We start from the raw sequence: 24622 nt of genomic DNA, 5'->3' as shown, positions 1-24622 counted from the left end.
TTTTAATATGTCCTGATGTGGAGTCCAGCCAGCGGGGTCTGTGTGTTGTGGGTGCAGCAAATTCACACGGACTGCAGAAGCCCTGTGGAGAAAAAGGGACAGCACAGACACTCTCTAAGAGAGAGAACACCTCGACCCTTGCCTAGACAGGCTTTTATTACTTTCCAGTAGCATTACAGCAAAGAAGTTTCTCATTTGTTCATTATACTTAGGTTTACTTTAAATGATTACTTCTTACAGATAACAAAGAAAACAAATGTTGCAAATGCAAGGGAATGATAAAAGTGATTGATCTGGTTACATTCTGTCCTTGGGATGGCTTAGCACAGACTTTAGGGAGCTGCTTCAGAGATATACATTAAATATCTGCAGTCTTAACTCAGGGTGAGGGAGTTTTAGCAAAAGCAAACCTTAAAGCAGCCTAAGTACAATGCCGGCCTGGTTCCCCATGGGAAAGCCAATCTGCATGCCTGGGTCCTGTGTGCTGCTTCACATCCACTGGTTTTCCATTTGGGGGCTGGGCTACGTTCAGTACTGCCATGCTGACTGGTTTCCTACAATGTCTTGGAGGTGTTTTTGTTGAGATAATTGGGTGTTCTGTTAGCTTCTCGTACTTGTATGTCCAGCTCCTTCCCTAGTTTTGGGAAGTTCTTATCTACTATTTCTTTAAGTAGGCTCCCTGTTTCCTTCTCCCTCTCATCTCCTTGGGATACCTGGTATCCTTATGTTGCCTTCTCTAATACAATTGGCTAGTTCTCAGAGTTCTTTCATTTTTTTTAGCTATTTATATTGGTTTAACTAAGTCAAATGTAGTTTGCAAAGGGAGAAGGACTTCAGTCTGGTGTTTACATGTGTCTATCTGTCTGTCTGTCAATTTGCCTGGGGGCAGGATCTAAGAAGAGGCTTTGCCCTGCTACCCACCTCACATACACCTACCTGCCCCACCCTGGGAACAGAACCTGGAATAGGTATGGTCCCCAATTTTGGTGGGAGCCAGCAGCCAGGGCCTGGGCCTCAGCCTCCACTCTGGCTCCAGAGGCCTGTGTGTGTGTGTGTGTGTGTGTGTGTGTGTGTGTGTGTGTGTGAATGTGCATGTACGTACACAGGAAACCTGTGTGCAAGTATGTCCAAGGGATAGGGTTACATCACAGAAGCAGGCAGGGCTGCTTGAGATAAGGCCTGCCGGGATGGCTCAGTCACAAGCATATTCCCCACAAGTCCCCAGGCTCTGTGATAGTGTCACATTGATGGCAGAACTTCTGGGCACCCAGGGTCCACAGGCAGCATTTCTCACAGTGCACCCACCACACTAGATGGACATTAGGGGCATCAAGTATGAGTCCAAGCAGATGAGGCATTTGTAACGGGAGGACTGCCATTAGAGGTCCCTGACCAGAGCCTTTGGGGCCTTAATCATGGATACTTTCTCAATGTCATTATTCTTGCAGGTCTTCTGCATGGCCTCCTGCTTGCTGCTCTCCCTGTTGCTGGTAGGGGCATCTCATCCCTGGCCCATTCGGAGAACTTGGGTGTGATGGGTGAACTGGTAGGGCTGCCACTTAGGGCTGTGCCCGAGTGCCTCTCTCTCTCTCCTCAACTTTACCTGACTTCTGGCTGCTCCTGGTGCAGACAGTGCAGCATCTGGGGACTGCAGCTCCCCATACTCCAGCATGTTGCCTCATCCACATCCAGGTAGGCATCCCTGTCCGGGTTCTCTGTTGCTGCACAGAATAGAGTCAGAGCCTCAGAAACCACCCTCCCCAGGGGAGCAGTGGACCACACCACTCAAACCCCTCCAAGTGGTTGCTGTGCTCACACTAGACGTCCCCAGCCTCACCCTCAGCCATGCAGGATGGCCCCCTCCTAGGAAGGCAATGCTCTGCAGGCCTACTCATCTCCTGCCCAGATTCTGTCTAAGAGGTTGCCCAGCAGGTACACCCTCCCTTCATCTTGCTTCCTCAGTTTCTTTTCCCTGTCCAAGCCTGCAGTCAGCTCTGTGGGCTGACACACACACAGGGAGTTCCGTGGGAAGATCTTCCTCCTTCCCAAGGAGCCCCTGATCCACCAGCCAGCTGTTCCAGCCCTCAGCATGACCATGGGAGACTGCTCTGAAGGGACGGGTCTTTGGTGATGCGGTCACAGCCTCAGCTCCCAGCGATCTACCCACAGGGGCAGTGATGCAGGGGTTTCCTGGCTTCCCAGCAGGGGCCTCTTCCATAAAAAAAAGAAAAAAAAATCCTAGTTCTTTCTTCTCTTCCACCGGAGCCATTTTTATTTCTGTCTTCAAGCTTGCAAATTCTCTTTTCCAGTGGGTCTGCTCTGTTCCCACTGCTTTCTAATGAGTTTTTCATCTCATTTACTGAGTTTGGTCAGCTCTGAATTTGTTTGGTTTGTTGGTTGATTTTAGAGTTTAAATCTCTTTGGTAAATACTCCTTCTGCTCATTGAGTTTATTTCTGAGCTCCCTGAACTGCCTTTCTCAGTTTTCTTGCATCTCTTTGAGTTTCTTCATGACAGTTATTTTTTTTAATATTTTATTTATTTATTTTTCGAGAGAGGGGAAGGGAAGGAGAACGAGTGGGAGAGAAATATCAATGTATGGTTGCCTCTCATGCGTCCCCCTCTGGGAACTGGCCTGCAACCCAGGCATGTGCCCTGACTGGGAATCGAACCCCAATATTCTGGTTCGCAGGCCCACACTCAATCCACTGAGCTATGCCAGCGAGGGCCACGACAGCTATTTTTAATTCTCTATCGTTTACATCACAACTTTTTGTGACTTTGAGCATTGCCATTTCCTTTTGGCGGTACTGTGGTTATTCGCGGCGCTTGGTGGCTTGTTTCTCTGTCAGCACGTTTGAAGCAGCGAACACTTCTTGGATCCAGTTCTGCTAAATTTTAATTCAGCCAGTTGGTCATCAGAGGCTTTTCTTCTGCTTTCCAGTAGATGGCAGTACAGCACAAAGGTTGTTGTTCTTTTGTTTGTTTTTGGGGAATCGTCCTTGGTCTCGCTTCTGCCTTTGCCTCTGCCCAGAGGTGTCCCTGGTGCCATCTTTGCCACTGCTCCTGCCTCTGGTGTCATTAATGCCTTGTTGCTACAAATGCCGTTGCAGTTATGGATTTCGCTGCCGTCTCAGGTTGGTACCACTGGGCTCACAGCGCAGCTGCAGGGATTGTCTGGCTCAGCGCCAATGGCGTGGTGGCAGATGTGGAAGCAATACCCCGCCCGCCCTCGCTGCCTCTGCTGCAGTTTCCCGTGGCCTCTGGTGCCAGGGAAGCTGGGAAGCACAAACCATGTGTGTGGTCCCCGCTGCCCACTTCCCAGCACTGCCATGGCCGTGGGGAGGGGGTTGGGGGTGTCCGTGTAGTGAGCACCAAAGTGGCCGCTACCCTTCTCCTTCACCAGGTGGGAGTGGGAGGCAATCAAAGGCCTCACCTGTGCAGCTGCCAAGGTGGCCCCTGGGGCTGAGGGTGAATCCCTGCCACCACCTCTGGGGGTTCCCCCCCTCAAGTGCACAGAGTATGGATCGCTCGGCCTCACTCGGGTATCAGAGTGGGCTGAGCAGAGCAATCTTTTTCATGTTGCAGGGGAGAGACACGGGAGCACTGCCCTCCTCCCGGATGCTGCCAGCTCGCACTGGAGTGTGGATGGCTTTAATGACAAGGAACTGTACACTGAAAAAAAAAATAGGAAAAATGGGAAAATTTAAATTACATACTTTTAACCACAACAAATATAAATAATTTGATTGTTTAACTGAAAATGTTTAAGGGTGCTGGGTGAATTAAAACTTGTAATCCATCTCTGGGTCACGGATAAATGGTATGGGGTCGAGATAGGAGGAGGCGTCTGTTGCAACACCCTCTCTCTTCTGCCAAGGGCGGAATGAGCTACAGACAGAATCCAGTCCCAAGGAGAAGGTAGAATCTGACCACCTGTTCCTTTTAAAAAGTTACACCCTTATGGAAATAGGAGATAATCAGTAGATCCCAGAGGGGTTGGTTATATGTACATTAAGCTAATGGTAATGCTTTCATTCAGGGTAGGCATAAGGGGTGCTGGGGAGGCCAGCTGAGTTCCCCGTGAGATGGAGGGGAAACAGGCCCGAGGGCCTCTCTGCCACACCTGGAGGGTGAGTCCACCCGAGCTAGCTCGGTGGACCTGGGTGACCTGTGGAGCCACAGTGATGGCTGTGGGGCTTCCCGCTGTGCCGTGCAAGGAGCTAGGGCTGAGCTGTTGAGCTCAAATCTTGAGTTGTAATTGGAGTAATTTATAATTGAAAGAAGAAAGAATAGTAACAGTCACTGTTATCTTCTTTTTTTTCTTTGCCTCTTCTCATTCTTCTTCAAACCACCCCTGTTTGAGATAGAATGCTCCTGTTTTATGCATTTGGGTGGAGCAAGGCATCCGTAGGTGGGACAGGGGTGCCAGCAGGAAGTGTCAGAATCTCCACCAAGCCCGCTCCACAGCCTCTGTGCTCATATACACACTTGATTTTGTGGTGCCCTTTAGCCAGCATACCGAGAACACATGTGGAACTGACCCAGATGGGCTTTTTGCTGGCTGCAGGGAAGGAGAAGGCACCCATGGGACCCAGGGCTGTTAGTGAGAGGGTATGAAGAGGAACCAATGACGGGACTTGGCTGTTAGGTGGGTGATTTGGTGAAAGGTCCAAGGCAGCCAGGAATTTGCTCTAGATTAAGTGCTATATAGAAAGCAGAGGCCAGCCCTGGCCAGGTAGCTCATTGATCAGAGCACCCTCCCAATACACCAAGGTTGTGGGTTCAATCCCGGGTAAGGACACACACAAGAATCAAATAGTAATGAAACAAAAAGCAGAGGACAGTTCTATGATTGGGTACTTTGTGGGTGGTTCAGTAACCTTATTTTTGTCTGTTCTTAGATAAAATTATGGAACAGACTTGCTTTGTTCCATTTCATTCTGGTCTTGGAGTAACCTCTGAGGTTTATAGTCTGTGGGGATTGTATGTCTGATGGAACCAAACGGCCTGGCTGGGAGCCTCTGACAGGCGTCGGACCGCATTTAGATCTGGCTGTGAACACCAGATGATGTGTTCCGGATATCGGGAGCTGCTTTTTCTTTCTTGGTTTCTCTTTTGGCCAAGGACAACCATTAGGCCACAGAACATTAACCCTGATCTGGATTTTGTTGATTAAGATCAGAAGCACATGTATTAAATATACTCTGTAGTTGATCCAAGGTTAATCTCTTTTTCTCTTTTTATTATAGGACGAGCTGTTGAACCATTTAACATGACTATGGACGTGCAGTAGTATTTAAAACCCTGGACAGAACACAAGAACCAACTAAAATAGACTAGTGCCAAAAAGTGACTATTAATGTTTGCGATAGGTTTCAGAGCCAATGAGTGCCAGAACCCACTTGGGTTTGTTTTAGACTCAGCCGTGGTTCTTCCAGCTTAGTTGTGCGGTATCCATCTGCCCTGTAGTCCCTACAGAGGCCTAACAAGAAATATGCGCTACCACACTGGTGCCCCCCCCCCCACCTCAACTGGCTAAGAATGAATCAACAGCTCTACAACTGATGCGTGGTTGATTTAGGTAATGCATTTAGATTAGTTTGTTAGGCCTTTGGAACGAAGGTATTATCATTTATGACTCCCCCCCCCCTTTTTGTTGAATTTATTGCGGTGACACTGGTTAACAAAATTGTAGACTTTTCAGGTGCATGATTCTACTACATATCATCTGTACATTGTGTTGTGTGCTCACCAGCCCGACATTTATGACTTTTGTGAAGGTTAGAAACAACTTTGGACTACCTTTTTTAGTTGTTTTATTCTCCTTGTTGGAATCATTTTCTGTGAGATATGCACTGAAAGGGAATAAATTACGCCTTCTGGAAATTTTTAAGAATAATTTGTGTTTCTTTTATTTTAGAAGCTTCTGTATATCTTTTTTTGGATATAGGATTGACGGTAGGGGTAGTAGTTTTAAATGTCTAGATACCTCTAACAATTACTCAAAATACACAGAACAAGTTAGAGTGTGATAGACAAGTATAATTCTGATGTCCATATAAGAAGTAATATCCTAGTGGAGTCTAGAATATAGAGAGAGTATAAATACAGGGCTGGACAAAGTAGATTTACAGTTGTTCATATGGAAAAAGATGTTGGTTAAATTAACAGCCATCATTACCTTTAAAAAATCATAAGTAAGGATATAAAATAACAATAACAATAATAATACAAATAAATAAAATGGTAATTAATAATTCCCGTCTTACTTAAAAATACAAGAATAAACCCTGTGTTTTGCATACTCAAAACCGTAAACATATTTTTGCCCACCTCTGTTCAGTATTATGATAGGAGTAAGTCAACTGAACATGTGTTTTTATATTGAGGCTTCACTGATACTGATGTGCCATTTCAGATTGTCCTTTTGTTTGGTGACCCTGAGGTTTTTTCCTCCCGTAGTCTGATTTGGGATGATAAATGGTCTCGGTCCTGCAAATACTGGCTATGCTTTTCTTTCCCTCTTCATTCTTTCTTTTCTTCTCATCTTTTCTCTGTAACAGCTACTCTGTTGTAAATCCCATATAATCTTTCTTTTTAAAATATCTTCTATCTCTCATCTGATCTTCTGCATTCTTGCACATACAGAACACATTTGTGGTAGCTGTTTCTATGTCTTTATCTATGAATTCCATCATCTCACTATCACATATGGACCTGATTCTACTGATATATTTTTTCCTGGTTATAGGCAAAATTTTTCTGCTCCTTTTCATACCTATTAATATTTTGAAAAAATATTGGTAAAATACATATAACCTAAAATTTACCATTGTAACCATTTTATGAGTGTACAGTTCAGTGGCCTTAAGTCCATTCGAATTATTGTATAATTATCACTACAATCCATCTCCAAACTTTCCCCCTCTGACAAAACTGAAACTCTGTTCCCATTTGTAGTAGACCGCTCTGCCTGATCTTAGGAATTGTATCTCTACTCCTCGTGGCTAAGGGCGAGAGACGACCTTTGGAATGCCAGCTACAGGAGACAAAGCGTGTCTCTGGTAGCAAACGCTGGATCAGTTCCTCTCCCTGCCCCCAGAGCTTGGTCGGAAGTCAATGACGGGTAAGACCCCTCACAGCAGGGGGCAACCTAAAGCCAGACTCGATCACCTGGGAGGCTTCATGGAAGGACTCAGGGGCTGCAACAAAGAGCAATGGACTCTTGCCCCCCAGCTTTGGCAAAGCCTGAGTCCCCATGTCCTCTGCGAGAAGCACTTCCTGGCTCTAATCCTCTTAAGCCTGAATACCTGATGGGGAGAGGTGCAGCTCCTTGCCTGCCCAGAGTGTGCCCTGGGGAAAAATCTGGCACCACAAAGACTTGCTGATAAACCTGTGAAATCTGCTCTGCTAAGAGTGCTCTCATTCATATGATAAAGGTCCAAGAGGAAATGAGTATGTCTCCCAAAGTTTCTGCAACTCTCTTCCTGACAGACACTCACTCAGACTGAAACCCTCAGACCTCTTTGAAATGTAATCTACTGTTTGATCCTTGCCACCCTGTACTCCTGTGTATTACAACCCAATAAAAGGCTATGGAGAAAGGCGCTCGAGGCCTTTTTCTCCTCGGAGAAACTGGCCGCTGCTGGCCTCTTTCTCCCCAGAGAAACTGGCCACAGCCCACTCCTCCATCCCCAAACAGATCTCATCTTGTCTCGGCCATATTTACTCACTCACATGTGTCCGTGGCACTGGGGGTACCTCATGAAAGTGGTCGCCCCCATGCCCATTTAACACTAACTTTTCATTTCTGCCCCCATACCACCCAGCCCCTGGCAGCCACCACTCTACTTCCTATTCTATGAATCTGACTACTCTGGGCATCTTGCATAAATGGAATCATACAGTATATGCTCTTTTGTGACTGGCCAGTATGTCACTGGGTGTAATGTCTTCATGGTTTATTCCTGTTGTATGTGTAACAAGATTTCCTTCCTTTTTAAGTCACACCTATTGACTTTTAACTGGGTACTAGACATTGTGACTTTTACATTGTTGGGTCCAAGATGTTGAATTCCTGTAAAGAGTGTGCAATTTTCTGCTAACAAACAGCTTAAAAGAATCAAATTAATCTCTAATAGTTTAGCTGTGTTCTAGAATGAAGTGCAACATATTTTTCTTTTTTAAGATTTTATTTATTTATCTTTTAGAGGGGAAGCAGAGAGGGAGAGAAACATCAATGTATGGTTCTCTTCTTCCTTGGAAATTCTTTTTTCAAGAAAGGCAATATCTAATTTCATGTACTACAGGGTCTCTCCATGCTGGACCTCCTCCCAGCCCTGAGTGAGCACCAGTATTGATCAGTCTGAAAGTTCCTTCTTCAGGTCACTTATTTGCATGCCCCACACGCCATGAGAGCTATCTTTCAAGGGCACAAGACCCAGAACTGTAATTGTACCATCAGTCCAGCTAAGAATAATCATTATTAACAAACACCCATATTGTGCTTGGGACACGTGATCTTCTAACCCCTACTACTCTCTTACCAGACCCTTATCAAATGGACAGTCACAACCACAATGGCAATAGAGGAAGACTTTAGGTGCTTACGTGATTTATCTGACCTTCCTGTTCAAAATTCGAATTTGAGTCCTGACCAGTGTTGCTCAGTTGGTTGGATGTTACCCCACAAATTGAAAGGTTGCTGGTTCGATTCCCCATAAGGGCACATGCCTAGGTTGCATGTTTGGTGCCCTGCCCATTAGGGCCGTGCAAGAGACAGCCAATCAATGTTTCTCTCTCACATCAATGTTTCTCTCCCTGTCTTTCCCCTTCTCTTCCCCTGTCTCTAAAAATAAATAATAAAATTATTTTATTAAATTTAGATTTGATCCTGGTTTCTGCTGAGTTATATACAGAAAAAAAGTAGCCAAGTTAAGACTTTGTGGTAGCTGCTTGTGAAATATCAGTAACTTAGGTTGTCTGGAATTAGTACAGGCAAAATTAATTACTAGCAGTTACGAGACTACAAGGACCACGTGTCTCGGTTCAAGTCTTAAAGTGAATGTACATACTTACAGTAAGTAGCTGTTTAGAATCTGTCATGAATCTTGGCTGGTGTAGCTCAGTGGAATGAGTGCCAGCCTGGAAACTAAAGGATCCAGGGTTTGAATCCCAGTGAGGACACATGCCTGGGTTACAAGACAGGTCCCCAGTGTGGGGCACACAAGAGGCAACCATGCACTGATGTTTCTCTCTCTCTTTTTCACTTTCCCTTCCACTCTCTCTAAAAATAAACCTTTGAGAAGTCACGTAACAGGGCAAATTTGGAAAAATTGGGGATTATTGACTTGGGAACTAATGGGAACTAAAATATCTCACAGAAAATTGAGTTATTGAGTTGCTGATACTCATATATCAGCAACTCATGGCAGCATTCATATGGGGCCAGATGACAGTTTCCAGAAGTGATTTTGCTGGCAGAGCAGCAGCAGCCCATGTTAAAACATGGTGAACCTCAAACTTAGATGTCACAAGGAACTTCTGTTCATTTTCAAAAATATGCTTCATAGCCCTGGCTGGTTTAGTTCAGTGAATTGAGTCCTGGACTTTCAAACCAAGGGGTCACCTGTTCGATTCTGTCAGGGCACAAGCCTGGGTTTTGGGCCAAGTCCCCAGCAGGGAGTGTGTGAGAGGCAACCATACATTGATGTTTCTCTCCCTCTCTTTCTCTCTCCCTTCTGATTTTAAAGGCACTTGACTCTTACTGTGCCTACCGAACATGGAATGTTACCCCAAATATATAAGAGGTGTGTGGTTTGTCAGTAGAATTCATTCCAAGCCGCAGCCTGGGTAGTTTCTTCAACTGGCTTTGCCACACACCCAGTGGCAGCTGGACACCGTAGCAGCTTTGTCTCATCATGGTTGGCAGCGTGTCCAGATGGCCTAAAGTCTGCTGTTACTCAGGATTTATGCAGACGATACTCTCCCATTCCCTGTCCCCACAGCCCTCTGGGCAAGCTGAGCAATGACTCTGACTCAGAACATTTATGCATCAGTCTATCAGGTAACAATGGCCTACAGCTATAGCAGGAGCCTTATTAGGTATTAGCCAAAGTGTGGTATTGCTCCCTTTGAACTTAGGAGCTGTGTTTTAAAGGGCTGGGAATTTTGGTCTGAGACGGTATTCTGGGCCCAATTTAGCTGAATCTTGTCATAACCATGTTCAATACTTAGAAGGGCATGTTGAAATTCTGAAACTCAAAGTCATAAGGACTGGAAGAACCCAATGAAGAAGGCCTGCCACCCTACCTGCCAGGAGATTTTACATACATGCAGGTGTTCTGGAGGAAAGATGGCTATCACCACATGGAGGCTACCAAAGTGAAAGAAAACCCGGCTGGATGCGTGCATCACAGAAGCAATGGACCAAGGTTCCCACAAGGGCTCGCAATGTAAGTATTCTTACAACTGATATTGGTACTGAACTCAACTGAAAAGAGCTTTCATAGTGAAATTACGATTATAAATGTTAGGGTGGTCAGTGACACGGGCTGGAAAAGAATTCACAAACAGAAGAAAGCGCAGAGTAAAGTTTTATTCACTCTCCAAAAGAGGAGGGGGGCATGGTGTAGAAGGATACATCAGCACTAGAGGGTGGAGGCTTTGAGCTCTTATTGGATTATAATAGGATTATAAAAGGGTCAGGATGGAGGTGTTGCTCTTGTGTGGCCCCTGGTCTGTTAGCATTGTAACAAGAGGCTGCAGTTTGCTCCAAAGTTATCTTGTGCCTGTGGTTGTAGGGAGTGGTTGGTCATGATTGTTCTTGCTTTCCAGTCATTTCCAGTCCTGGGGACATAAGGTCAATGAGTAAAACAGGAGTCATGTTTAACAAGGTCATAGGCCTGCTTGTCAAATGGCACCACAATAGCAAATGGGGCTGGCTGTGTTCTTTCAGTAAACAGCCTTGCTTTTCCTATTCACAGCAGTGAATATTGGTACAGAGAAATCTGATGGGATCACTGGGGAGGAGAAGGGAAGGGCCGTAGGAGGAGTTTGCCTGAGACCATGGTAAACAGTCTAGGACAGGATTGGCTGAGGAACTGAATGCCTCCAGAGCATGAGACATTATGGGCAAGAAGATTTGAAATAAAGGAAGGGCCCTCTCTCTTCTTTCTTGAGGATGCCTAGATGACTGCACTGCAGCTGCCTGCATTTCCCAAAGTATGGTATTTTCTACGGGAAGGAACTCTGGGCACAGCCTAAGATCAGGCTGGCCCAGCAGAGGATGGCAGGTTTACTCTTTGGGTGTTCTAGAGGGAACAAGCTCTGAGGCAGAGGCCAGCCATGGTGTAGCTCTTGTATCTTATGTTGTTTTAGCTTATAAACTAACCCTATAGAAACAAGATAACTAAAAGCTAACAGGGAAAAGCTAGAACTCAGGTGTTAAAGAGTTTAGCCTTAATTGATAGGTTTAAGTAATTAACTACCTTAGAAGAGCTTGAATTAGGGGCCTTGCCTCATAATGAGATTATCAGGGAATAACATTTTTGACCTACCAATATGGCAGGGCAAACTTCTATTTGCTAAGCATCTCTTCTTGTTGTCCTGCAATGAACTTTTAAAGCCTCTGAGGTGCATGACCTCACTCCTAGCTCAGAATGTCTTACACACAACAACGCTTCCTTTCTAAATCGGGACCTCTTGTGCACCTGGGGCCTCAGAATCTCTCATGTATAGGAAGTTCCCATACATATGTATTAAATGTGGTTATTTTCTCTTGCTAACCTATCTCATGTATTATTATATTACTGAACCAAAAAGTGGGGACTCAGCTGCTCACTGCCAATAGGCAAATTTCAGAAACAGAGGTTGGTGAGAATGGAAAGAGGTCTTTATTCAATTGCTGCGCACGCAATCTGGGAGAATGGTGGACTCTCGTCTCAAAAGCCCATCCCCTCCAGAAACCCAGAGGAAAGTCCAGGCACCCTCAGACAGACCAAAACCAAAGGCAGTATCCAGAGTTCCTTCTTCCATTTAAACTATTGTCATTTGGGAGCCTCAGACAGCTGCTACATAACCATCCAGGTAGCTTAGCTTGTTCCCAATCGCTGTCTGGCTTCAGGTTCCTTCTTCAGAAGGAGCTGGCACCACCATTGGCCCCATGGCATCTAGTACCAGAAGGTCCTGCAAACACTGGCCAGTGTAGTCTCAAGGCAGGCAAGAGAGCATCCCTTCCTTCCCCTGGGTTTACATTAGTTTCCCCGGGTGGACTGGACCAGGTGCTTGTTTTAGCCCAAACTTCCGTGGGCTCTGGGAAGGTCCAGCCCCAAACGAATCCCCTCTTTACCCCAGGCTAGACTGACAGGTTTCTTTGACATAGCAATTCCCCCTGCCACCATCTTGACCTCTATGGTGCACGTGCCTGCCCTGGTCCCACCCCTGATCAGGTACCAGAAGGGGGTAGGAGGGCTTTTCCCCTACTCAAATATTTTTGCTAGACTTGTGTGTGTTCAGTGCAATGTTTCCCCCGTCACCAAGAGCACAATGTGCTGCTCCAAGGAATGTTCCCGAGGCTCTAGCTTATTTACCCGGGTAACAAAGGCTCACCAGCTGCCTCTGGTGGTTTGAAATCTCCTCCTGCGACCCATCCTTTTCCCCCCACCTGTTGTCTGGCCAGGCTATTGGTATCAATTAGACCAGTCAGAAGAACCTTGAGATAAGAGGAAAAGTTGGTTCCTGCCCAACAGGAGCGAGGTTTGGGGAAAGGGCACTCAGGCTGTCTTCTCACATCTCCTTGTGTTTACCACCTGGAAGCTCTCCAAACCCTGTTCTCTTGGGGTCTTATGGAGGATCAATTACTTAGGCACGATTGATTAAATCATTTGCATTGGGAATAGATTCAACCTCTAGACCCTCTCCACCACTGGGAGGTCTGCAGTAGGAATGAAAGTTTCAGCCCTCTAATCTTAACATGCTTGGTTCTCCTCTAAACCAACCCTCATTCTTAGGTGCTTCCAGAAGTTGCTTCATTACCACAACAAAAGACAACTTTAGCTCTTTCCTCATTTAGGAAGTTACAAGGGTTTAGGAGCTGTGAGCCAGAAACTGTGGATGAAGACCAAATAAATATGAGAAATATATTTTAGTCATCTGAATAACCAAATATATATTTCTTATGAATCACAATGTTGAACAGAGATGAACAGGGAAGCCAAAAAGCCAGGGCCTAGCTGAGGAGTATTCAGGAGCTCCAGAGTAGAATTTGGTCAAAAACAAAATCTTCGTCAATACTCAAACCCAAAATGTTACACAAAACCTCTGAGACTAATAGCCTTTATAAGTGAAATTGTGTCTCCTGGACCCTCCTTTCGTGGAGGGTCTGTTTATTAAGGGGCCTGTTTGTGGCCACCCAAGGACAAAAAAAGACTTGTTAAATACAATTCTTAGAGTAATTGAATAGGCAAGGTCTAGTTAATGCTTATTTATATTAATACTTTGAGTAATCAACTCAGTGCTTTGGGCCAATTATGAAAACACATAATGAAACTGGAAAAGCCAACGTTGGTGCTGCCTGTCACCACCAGAACCAACAAGTAGAGACAAGAGTTGAATCTTTATTCATAAGGTCAGTGATCCGAAAAGACACCATGTTATGTGCCCTCAAAAAACTGTCTTAACATCTCATTTTAAGCTGACCTCTTTATAAGAATAAAGGGTGGGTAAGGGGTTTGGAAGAAAAGGTTAGACAGAAGGATAAGTAAGTAGTTTGAGGGGGGAAAAGTTTAATTGGGTAAGACTTGCAATCCAGCTCTGATTTTCCTACTACTTTATCTGTCAATCAACAATTCTTTATCTGCATTACAGGTGTTCAGTCCCTGGAACACAAAGGCTCAGATGCCATCTCAGGGCTAGCAGAGCCCCTGGGTTACAAGGTTGAATTACTGGTTGAACTTCCGGAGTCACTATGGTCATACATTCCAGTTCCCGATATAACAGCTTTAGTCATTAGTCACTTAAGCTGGTCACTTAAGTGATTTAGTCACTTAAGCCCATCAACAAAGGCTAGAATCTTTAACTCTTGAGTTCCCTCTAACAATGATACGATTGTAATGGAAATGGGGGAATTTGAAGTTGGACTACTGGGAATAATTTAATGGTGGGACAAAAACTTACCACAAAAGGTCTCAAAGGTGCTCAGTGAAAACAGAGCTTAGCAGTTAGCCACAAAGCAGCCCTGAGACCCCCTTACTAGTTTAGCAGGACAGTCCTACTATGGTCATGTAACAGCTGGTTGGGACTGATGAGAAAAATGGCCTATAAGGTGGGTTTGTCCTTAACACTCAAAACTAGCCATGAACAGTAACAATGGAACAGTAACAAGTAACAATGGAAACTTAATCTGTACCTCTCTGAGCCTCACCAGAAGGCTTTAATACTAAATAAAAATGGCAATGGTGTCTATGTTTTGCACCTGAGAAATATTATTTGGATGTTAGATGAATTACCAAAGGGTCTACATTATCACGTAAGTGTGAGGTTACTTGTGCAACTGAAGGGAATGCAGGACAAGTGTACTGGGTCCTAGAAGAAAAACACGTTAGCTTGTCAGGCTCTGGAGTTACCATATTTTGCCATGTATAATGTGAACCCAAGTCTTTTTCTCAAACTGCAGGAAAAAAATCTTTCATTTTAATTTTTTAATTCAGTGTTCTATTTATTTATATTTAGATATTTGTTTTTTGCATTATAAAGGCATTTTAGCATTTATTTTTAAACATATTATGGTACAAGAAATTTTATGTAACAAATAATTACAAAACACAAGAACAGATACAAGGTATTTCAGGTAGTACCCATGTATAATGTGCATCCTTATTTTTGCCTCAAAAATTTGGGCAAAAAAGTGTGCATTATACATGGCAAAATACGGTGTGCTGTTCCTTAGGCTACAATTGGGTAATGTTAGCGAACAGCAAGTGGGGTCCTGCCGCCTGCTACCACCCTCTAGGAGGTAAAGGTCTGGTGATAAATAAAGGCAAGGAGTCTTTATTCAAAAGCTACTCAATTGTGGAATAACAGCTTTCCACCTGCTTTAGTCCACTTACAGCTTGAATCACTTAAGCCTATTACTTAAGGTTAAAATCTTTAACACCTGAGTTCTCCTATAATTTTCCCTGTTAGTTTTTAATTATCTTATTTCTATAGGGTTAGTTTACAAACTGAAACAACATAAGATACAAAAGCTACACCATTTGGGAAGAATGTCAAGTTTCTGCCTCAGAGCTTGTCCCCTTGAAAACACCCCAAGAGTAAACCTGCCATCCTCTGCCAGGCCAGCCTGGTCCTGGGCCATGCCCAGAGTTCTTCTCCCATTCAAAATCCATCCAAAGTACTGTCCTTCGGGAAATGCAGGCAGCTGCAGCATGGTCATCCAGGCATCCTCAAGGAAGAGAGCCTAAGGAAGAGAGGTCTCTGCTCTCTTTTTATTTCAAATCTTCTCCCCTGTAACTCCACGTGCTCTGGAGGCCCTCAGCTCCTCAGCCAGTCCGGTCCTGGACTGTTTACCACGGCCTCGGGCACCCCTCCTGCTCCCCTCCCTACTCCCTAGTGCTCTGAGCAGAGCTCTCTGTGTAAGACTTTGTGAATAACTACAAAATAATCTTCAAATAGTTAATCATGTGAGAATGCAAATAAGAAAGTCTTCGCACAGTTTGTAAAATTAATGTAGGCCACAGGAAAATTTTTACATTCTGTTTACTAGTGGCATCAGGACTTCCTGATTCTAGAGGAATGAGTCCCTAGTGGGACTCCAACCTAATATGGTTCTTGGTTTTGAGCAGGAAAGAATGCAAGCCAGACGGAAGATTAAAGTGGAAATGAGACAGGCCAGTCACCAGGACAAGTGGAAAAGGGAAACTGGGACAGATAGGTAAATGGCCAAGCAGTTTACAGTCAGCTAGTAAATCGCAAAATCCTATCTTTCTTAAACCAAAGATACTTAAGGGAAAATGGTTTAGCGCCCTAGCAGGGTAGTTTAGTTGCTTAGAGCATTGTCTCAAAACACCAAGGTTGTGAGTTTAATCCCCAGTCAAGACACATACAAGGGTCAAGCATAAATGTCCAAATAAGTAAACATAATGATTTCTTTCTCTATCTCCCAAATCAAGTTTTTAAAAAGTTTTTTTTTTTAAGTAAATGGTTTATACTTTTCCTCCCAAACCAGAGAGTAAATAGCTTGCAATACCTACTCAGGGAGATGGATTGCAGAAATCTAGTTGGTGCCATTGGTGGCAACCACACACAAGGATGGATGAAGTTGGGGGAAATAAATCTCATTTGGGCACAGCAGCATAAAGCCCATGAATATTCTATTGAGATCCTCCCTGTAAGACATTAAGGTCCCAGCCTTTAAAATCCGCAAGACCTTAAAGGACCCTACACTCTTGCTCTCCCCTTGCCCCTCTCCTGGGAGAGCAGTGCCCCCACCCACTCCCACCCCGCCACGCAGGTCTCAGCCTTTCTCTTGCCTAAGCCCTGGGAACCCTTCTTTTGCTTCTGTAACTTGTTTCCTGAGCCCACGCAGCCCAGCTGGCTCACTCCTACTATTTCTGTAACTTTCTAAATAAACTTTCTCTTACAACTTGAGTTTATGACTCTGAATTCTTTATTTGCCAAACTCTAGAACTGAAGTCCAATTTTGCCAGCAATGACTGTTGCCATTTTGCCACCAACATTGTCAGTAACAGGAGCTGATGAGGGCCTGTTCCTGGCTCATGGATCACCATGTCTTCACATGGTGGAAGAGTCTAAGGTTCTCTGGGCCTTTTTTCTTTTCTTTTTTATAATTAAAAATTTATTGCCCTGGCTGGTGTGGCTCAGTGGACTGAGTGCCAGCCTGTGAACCATCTAAAAATGAATAAATAAAATCTTTTAAAAAATAAAATGTATTTATTTTTAAATTTTTTATTTATTAATTTTTTTTAGAGAACAGAAGAGAGGGAGAGGGAGAGAAACATCAGTGTGTGGTTGCCTCTTGCTCACCCCCCACTGGGGACCTGGCCCACAACCCAGGCATGTGCCCTGACTGGGAATGAACCAGCGACCTTTTGTTTGCAGGCTGGCACTCAATCCACTGAGCCACACCAACTGGGGCAAATTTTTTTTATGTATTAATTTGAGAGGGGGGGAGAGAGAGAAAACATCACTTTGTTGTTCATTGGTTGTTTCTTGTTCGTGACCTGATCAGGAATTGAACTCACAACCTTGGCATATCAGGATGATGCTCTAACCAACTGAGCCACATCAGCCAGGACTTGTGACTCCTCTTAATGTCTCCCACCCCCACCGAGTCCTGAACCTGCCAGCCCCAAAGTCTTGGAGGTTTGCAGCTCTTGTGTCCACCAGATGACGATGGAAGGGCCCAATGAGAGGCTGTCGGGAGGCTCTCTCAACAAAGACCTCCAGGGTGTGGGCGCTGGCCTGCCTCGGGCTCAGTTTGCAGACGTTAGCCACCCTCAGCCTTTGGTCCTCACCCCACCTGCCCTCCGCCCTGGCTTTGAGATTTCTCTGCATCACATTATTTTGTCCCCAGCTTACTAACAGCAACTTCTCCTGTAGAGCCATGGGTGCCAGACCACGTCTGTCTGCCTCCGTCCCCCAACACTGCTCCTTAGAGCTGGAGTGGGTTGGGGGTTGGGGTAAGACATCACCAAGGAGCACCTCCATTTCCGCCCAGCCCAGTCTCACAAAACCTCTTCCAGCGTCTGTGGAAGGATGCCAGTGGGGGACCAGGGGGGTTTTGGGGCTCCCCTGCTTTCACTGTCAGCCAGCTGGGGGCCTTCACTGAGACCTGCTCTCCCTGTGTTTGCACCTGTGCACGTTGGGATTTGGACACTGTGACCACTGCTGAAATTATGGGGGGTCTGAGTGAACCCTCAGTTGTCTGGTCCCACAGCAGTGGTCCTGGGCCCCTCCTCTCTCCATAGCTTCAGCAAGGACTTCCCATCTCTGCCTCCATGCTCTCTTCCTGACAGGGCAAATGTCGCCTGAAGCAGGAAAGACCCAGGCAGCAGGACCCCAAGTCCTAGTAGACAAGCCTGCAAAGGTGACAGTGCCCTTAGCCTGTGGCCTGAGCCCTCCTACAATCCTCCAAGCAGGGACCTCAGACACTCAAGCTCCCAGATCGCTCGAATTTCATTCGCCTTCTTCCCACCTGTGAGTCCCCATAACAGAGTATCTTGGTTCACCTCCTCCTGCCCCAAAGCCCTCTGATAGCTGAATTCAAACACCATTTCAATAATTTACTGGAAATCTAACATTCAAGCACACACATTTTATTTTTCATATAACATGCCCATTAACCCTTTGCAGTTCAATGGCCTAGAAGTTGTCCTAGGAGGACTTCCCCGAGCCCTGGGAGGAGCCCTGAGCCCTCAGGTTCCCTGTGGGAGCTGTCCCTCGCCCCCTGCTAATGTGGAATGGAGGGGTCCTCTCACAGCCAGAGCAGGGCATGTCACCTCGCACCATCTCCCTTGTGGACGCTCGCAGGACTGTCCCAGGCTGGCCGCAGGGCCATCTGCTTGGGCTCCACACGCATTAGAGTCACAGGTGGGATGTTTTGGCATTTAACCCATTTCTGGAATGGCATTTCACAAAAATGACAGGCACTACGCATTTGGCCAGGTGTAACCAAGGGCACAGCCAGGAGACCCTGTTCAAGGCCCACATGCAGACTCTCTGGGGTTTCAGGAGGAGGGGCACCACCTTTGTCCTGCTGGTGGCATTAGGGAGAGTCACAGGGACAAGTGTCCCTACTCCAGGGACTGAGCCACTGTCCACCTCACACAGTCTTTGGTTTTGTCTGGTGCCCCCCACCCCTATCCCCAGCCCCTCAGTAGTGCTCCCCGATCCTGAACACTAAGGCCACTCAACTGGGTTGCTCCCTTCTGTGAAAGGACAGGCCCTTTCCACCCAAGGGGAGTCCTTCCAGGTCACTCAGTCTCCCTACCATCCTAGGAAAATAAGCCACAGTTGGGAGGGTGGAGCCTTACTCCCGGTGCGAGACACTTCAGTCAAGTGCATTTGGGTCAATGGCAGGTTAGCAATTATCTGCAACCAAAAATAGGTCCTGTATCCTATTTGCCACCCTAAGTACTGCCTCCTGGCCCCTGAGACCATCCCCAGGTTCCTGGGGCCACCTGGGTTCTTCAGTTCAGGCAGCTACCCAGACACTGGGTGTTCACCAGGGCAGAGTGGAATATGGGGGTCCTCAGAACATCATTCCCTCCCCCACTTCCTTCCCTCACCCCTTGAATTTCTCCCTCCTTTTACTGTCTTCTGGGGGCTGTTACTCTTCCTGGAGCAGGGGCTCTCGGTCCCCTTCCTGCACCCTCTCCTCTTCCTCCCTCTCCATGCAGCCCACGGTGGCAGCCAACCCAGCGCCCACACCACCCCCAACCACAGCTGCCCCTGTGGCTCCCACCGCAGCTCCAGCTGCCACCATCCCAGCCTCCGCAGCCAGTGCTGCTGCAGCCATGCCTGCACCCACTACACCACCAGCCAGGCCCATGAGCCCAGCCCCCACAGCACCCCCCACAGCAGCCAGGTGGCCACAGAAGCGCATGGTGTAGGTGTCCATGAAGGCCTTGGCCTCTGCCTGCAGCTCAGCCTCCAGGGCCTCCAAAGCCTGATCCCTCTCCTGGCACAGCAAGGCCGCTCCATGGCGAGCCAGGATGGCATCTTTCTGGGCAGAGAGGAAGTTCCGCATGGTCTCAGGCAGGACTCGGAGGGCAGAGAATATGCGCTTGGTGGCTACATCCTATGCCAGGAGGAGAAAGAAGGAGCCCTGACCAGGAGACTCGGAGTCCTCTCCCACTATGGGCTCCCCTGGCTGGACACCTGGCCCCTGTGCAGGCCTGGGGGCTCACCTGCTGCCGCACGTACTCCTTAAACTCCTTCTTGGCAGCTTCCAGCATCCTCAGGTCGTGCAGCTGGGCAGCCATCTGACCACAGAAAAAGCCAGGCTGCCTCCTGCTTCCTCCCCGTATCCCAGGGTGCACCAGCTCGCCTCCCTCCTGGCCCCCTGGGTCCTTCAGGAAGCTCTGTACCTCATCCGGAGAGGCAAAGCCAGGCCCTGTCCTCCCCATCCAGCCTGAGAGGTTCTGCAGAAACATCATCAGAGGGGTCAGGGAGGGCAGAGGGCCAGCAGGCTCTCCTGGGTCTCCGGACAGTTTTCACACCTTGATTTCCTGAGCTAACTGCTGCCCTGTGAGCAGGCGGCTGTCTCCTCTGGCCACGGGACGTCCCTCACTCCAGTGCCCCAGGCAACGACTCTTGGCATGCTGGGGGGCAGCGCTCAGCACGTCAGCAATGTAGGCTCGCAGATGACAGAAATCACCCTCTGTGTCTGCAGAAGAGATTTCTCATGCTGAGGAGACGTGACTGAGCAGGACTGGGCCTTGGTGGGGAGTAAGGGTGTCAGAGGCTGGGAGACAGGGGCCAGTGTGCAAAGGGTCTGGCCCTCCAGAGGAGCGCAAGCTGCGGAGGCCTCTGCTGCTGGGAACACTTACCGCCCGGGCTTCCCTGGTCTCCACTGGCCCAACGTCTCCTTGGGGCAGGCAGGAGGTAGCAGCGGGCTTGCTGCCCTTGTAGCAGCTCCCGAACCCTGGGGTATTTGCCAGATCTCTGAAAGACAGATGAAGAGACCTCTGAGCTAGTGGTCCAACCCCATTCCTAGCTTACCTACAGGATCCCTCACCTTGACATGCCCACCCCCTTCCCCCTCACCTCTCCCTCTGCACACTCACCTGGAGGACATCACCCACATGCCCCTGCCCTGCCTTGTTGGGAAGGAATGAGTCACGAACTAAGAGATCCAGGTGCTGGAAGAGAAGAGGTCCTGACACCAGCAGCTGGGGGAAGGGGTGTCTGGGTCTGAGTGACAAGTCCAGAAATAGGCATCTCACCTGTATTGGCACCATCCCATAATGCCTGCCCATCACCTCGGCCACATGGACAAACATCTAGAGGTGGGACAATGAAGGTCACAGCTTGGCCTCTTCAGGGTGGACACCTCCCTTCCACACTGGGCCCAGGGTGTAACCCAGCTCCCGGCTCCCAGCTCCAGGCCTCTGCAGCCTCCCGCCAACCAGGTGTCTGTGCTGCATCCGCTGCCTCACACCAACCAACCCAGCTCCAAGTTATGGGATCCTGGGCCAGAACTGGAAAGCACCTCATTCTGGCTTGGTCCAATCCCCTAGCCTCATGGTCAAGGCAGGGACGGGAGCACCCCAACACTAGATGTCTCCTCACCTCCAGATATTCTAGGTCTGTGTCCTTCAGCTCCTGGGAAGTGTTGAGGATCTGGAACCAAGGAGAACAAGATGGAAGAGGGTCTGCAAAGGCAAAGAGATACTGGGAAGACCTCAGTGAGGAAGAAGCTCAGGCCGGCTGTGGGTCTTGGGACCTTGGAGAGCCCAGCCAGGGGTCTCCACAGCCTGCAGAGCAGCTGGCTGTGAGGGATGGAAGGCAGGCAAGGGAGTGATTCTGCAGAGCTTCAACTGGCCCCCCTCCCCTGGGGGAACTTCCACCCACCTTTAGAACAAGCAATGTTCCCACCTTCACCAACTGGGGGCATCCTTCCTTTGCAGGGGCACCCCCAGGACCTGGACACAAAAGCCTTCCAGGTACAGTGACAGCCCCCTGTGCTCTCAGGGCTAGACCCAGCCAAGATGCCCCAGGTTTGCAAAAAGCTGAGCTGGAGCAGGACACCAGATCACAGCGCCCCCACCTGGTAGGAGCTCAACATCATGGTGAGGGCACAGAGCTTGGTCCTTGTTTCCCGGCTCAGTTCAGGGCTCATAGCGTCCCCCGTGTCCACCAGGAACACAGCCACCTGTGCAGCAGCAGGGGATGAAGGAAGGGGTCAAGCCTGCCTCAGTACCTCTGGCCACCCCGTCTTCTTGCCCTTGCCCCAAGGCTTTCACTGACATCCTCCTCCCTGTTGCCCATCTCTGCTCTCTCTACCCTTCCTCCCTGACCCACTCTTGACTTTCCCTGCCCTTCCTCCCCTCACCTTCTTCCCCTCCTTCCCCAGCAGGAAGGGGTGGCTCCACATCCAAATGCCCCTGCTGAGGCTGCTGGCGCCCCATCTGGGCCCCTGCAGGGAGCCCTCTCCTCTCAGCCAGCCGCCTTCGCTGGACTCCTGCAGGCCAGAGAACATCGGTGGATGCATCCAGTCCCCATTCTGCTCCCAAAGCCAGGCTGGGACCCTTCACCTGCCCCAGCCCCTGCGTAAGCTCGCCCTCACCAGGCCCGGCAGCCCCTGGAGCAGGCAGTCGAGGAGGAAGGTTTTTCCTGAGTGCTGCTCCCCCAGCACGGCAAGGAGGCAGACGGGGGTATCCCTGGCCAGGGGGTGCTTCAGGCAGCGGTTGATGGCCCCCATCCGCAAGATGAGGCCTCCAGAGGCGCTGATGCGCACCAGCAGCAGGGGCTCCGTCCTCGCGGCATAGGCCTCCTTGACCGGGAGAGAAAAGGGCCTTCCAGCCTCCCGGCGGTGTCTGTCGGGCCCTAAGTCTGGGGTGTGTCCGGCCCCGAGCTCCCTTTCTCACACTGACATCCCAGAATGGGGTCAGAGCTACACGCCCCGCCCTCGGATCAGACCCGGTCTCCCCACACCACCCTCGCCCCGCCTGGAGGAGGCCTGGTACCAGACCTGCGCGACGGAGGGCGGTGGCCCCCGCAGCAGGCCCTTCATCTTGTCGCGAAGACCGCGGAGGCCCTTCCTGCGTGAGCAAGCCTCGCGGCACTCCGGGCAGCGGGGCCGTTTGCGGCCCGGCAGGCGGTGCGTGCTGAAGCAGCGAGCGCAGAAGTCATGGCCGCAGTCCAGCGAGACCGGCTCTCGCAGCCGCTCCAGGCAGATACCGCAGGCAGGGGGCTCGCGAGGCGCCACGGGCCGGGACCCCAGGCCCAGCTCCAACTTGGGGAATGGTGTGTGGGACCTGCGAGGTGGCACAGGTCGTTTGAGAGCAGCATGTGGGGTGCAGGGTGTACAGGCCAGGAATTGAGCCGTCAGGCTGTGCCTAGGGCAGCCACGTTCCGCCCGCTCTGCCCGTTTCTCCCTGGCTTGCGTCCCAGAGCCTGGGGACCCCAGCGGGGGGCGGCAGAGCCTGGGGAGGGAGGCAGCCTGGAACGGATGAAACTCGGTTCTGCCGTACCACCAGGCACAACCGTGGGCAAGTTTCTCCCCCGATCCGGGCCCCACTGTCCTCACCGACTAGAGGGCAGTAGCGCCTGCCTTGTGGGGCAATGGAGTGATCTGAGGAGATGGTTCGTGCCAGGCGCTGGGCAGGTGCTGCGTGCGTACACTGCCCCGCGTCTTGCACAAATGCTTGAGAAAACCCTCACCCACGGCCTCCTGCTGCCAGGGATTCCTCAAGGAGTTACTGACCCGTCTGGACAGCTTAATGAGTGATCCCTTCTATAGCCTCCTACAACGACTCAAACACATGGGAGGTGGGACTGCGGGGAGAGTGTGGGAGCCCCCTGCTGGTAGGGCAGAAGGCTCTGGTCCTTATAACATTCTTTCCACTCTCCCACTCGGCGCTGGAATCAGCCTCCTTGCAGCACCCACCTGATTTCCCTGTCCCCACCCGCCTCCAATCCTGGCAGATCCAGCCTTCAGCTCCCTCCCCTGAGACAGCCACAGCCTCACGTTCCTGGACCAAGAGACCTACAAGACCCATTGCCGGGGTCCTGCCCTCAGACCCTGCCACTTACCAACTGTTGCTGTGGTTTCCCATGAAGCTCTGCTTTCTCTCCTTGGAGAGGAAATTTTGGGGAAAAAATAACAACAAAAAAAAACCCACGTCATTTTGAAAAGAACCCAGATGTCTGTCTTCATCTCAGGTTTTAGCAGCCTCTCACCCCTGTCTGCACACGCACCCCATCCCCAGGTATCCCCTTCCCACCCCACCCCCGTCCCCAAATCTGAGAAGACTTGCCTGTTTGCCGAACCAGTGACAAAAGGAGATAACGGACAAGGCGGACCTGGGCATGGGAGGCTGGCAGCGAGGAGCAGGTCCAGAGCCGAGGGCGGAGGCCCCTGGGGCCTTCAGCAGCAGTAAGACTGCAAGGGCTGCTGAGCTGTGACAGGTGGAGGGTGTGGGGGGATGGTCTCCCCTGAGCAGCCAACTCGTCAGAGCTGAAAAATAGATGTGACAGTCTGGGAAGAGGAGGCTGCCTCCGGACTCACCCCAGGGGAGGAACGAGGGCTGCGGGAACCAGGGCTCTGGAGGAGGAAGGGACAGAGCCAGCCTCAGAATCCCTGGCAGAGGCTGGGATGCAGGCAAGCTGAAGTGGTGAGTCACCATGGAGACAGGAAAAGATAAGAACAGGGAGGGAGGGCGCTTGCTCCATACAAACTCAAAGTTCCGGTTCTGAAGTATTTCCAGATTGCGACTGCAAAGCGCTGCCCCCTGGCCACAGGGCCCTCTGCAGACTAGCCCCAAGTGACGACACTGGTCACACACCCAAGAGGTCAGCCCTGGTCACTCTGGCTGCTGCGTGGACAACAGGTTAGGAGGGCAGGGCTGGAGGTGGGCAGGAGGCCAGGCTACAGG

At 49.2% G+C, this 24622-nt stretch overlaps 1 protein-coding gene and 1 pseudogene across 1 annotated transcript; both read right to left on the bottom strand.

Moving 5' to 3' along the window:
• Positions 1 to 1196: 1196 nt before the first annotated feature.
• On the bottom strand, positions 1197 to 2097 carry LOC119062263 (E3 ubiquitin-protein ligase RNF220-like; annotated as a pseudogene).
• Positions 2098 to 18335: 16238 nt separating this feature from the next.
• On the bottom strand, positions 18336 to 24330 carry RNF112 (ring finger protein 112). Its single transcript, XM_037163141.2, has 14 exons — positions 24005 to 24330; positions 23781 to 23821; positions 22717 to 23002; positions 22312 to 22518; positions 22078 to 22206; positions 21793 to 21897; positions 21315 to 21365; positions 20969 to 21025; positions 20810 to 20884; positions 20573 to 20687; positions 20243 to 20409; positions 20111 to 20164; positions 19931 to 20005; positions 18336 to 19821 (listed from the first exon to the last, which is right to left on the bottom strand). Exons 1-14 carry the CDS (start codon positions 24056 to 24058, stop codon positions 19351 to 19353), a joined length of 1887 nt encoding a protein of 628 aa, XP_037019036.2. The 5' UTR covers positions 24059 to 24330; the 3' UTR covers positions 18336 to 19350.
• Between the last annotated feature and the right edge of the window lie 292 nt (positions 24331 to 24622).

This window comes from Artibeus jamaicensis, unplaced genomic scaffold, assembly GCF_021234435.1.
Source record: "Artibeus jamaicensis isolate MK-2021 breed Jamaican fruit bat unplaced genomic scaffold, CSHL_Jam_final contig_419, whole genome shotgun sequence".
Lineage (NCBI taxonomy): Eukaryota > Metazoa > Chordata > Mammalia > Chiroptera > Phyllostomidae > Artibeus > Artibeus jamaicensis.
Note: the sequence above shows the minus strand (reverse complement) of the source record. Positions and strands in the feature narration are given on the sequence as shown.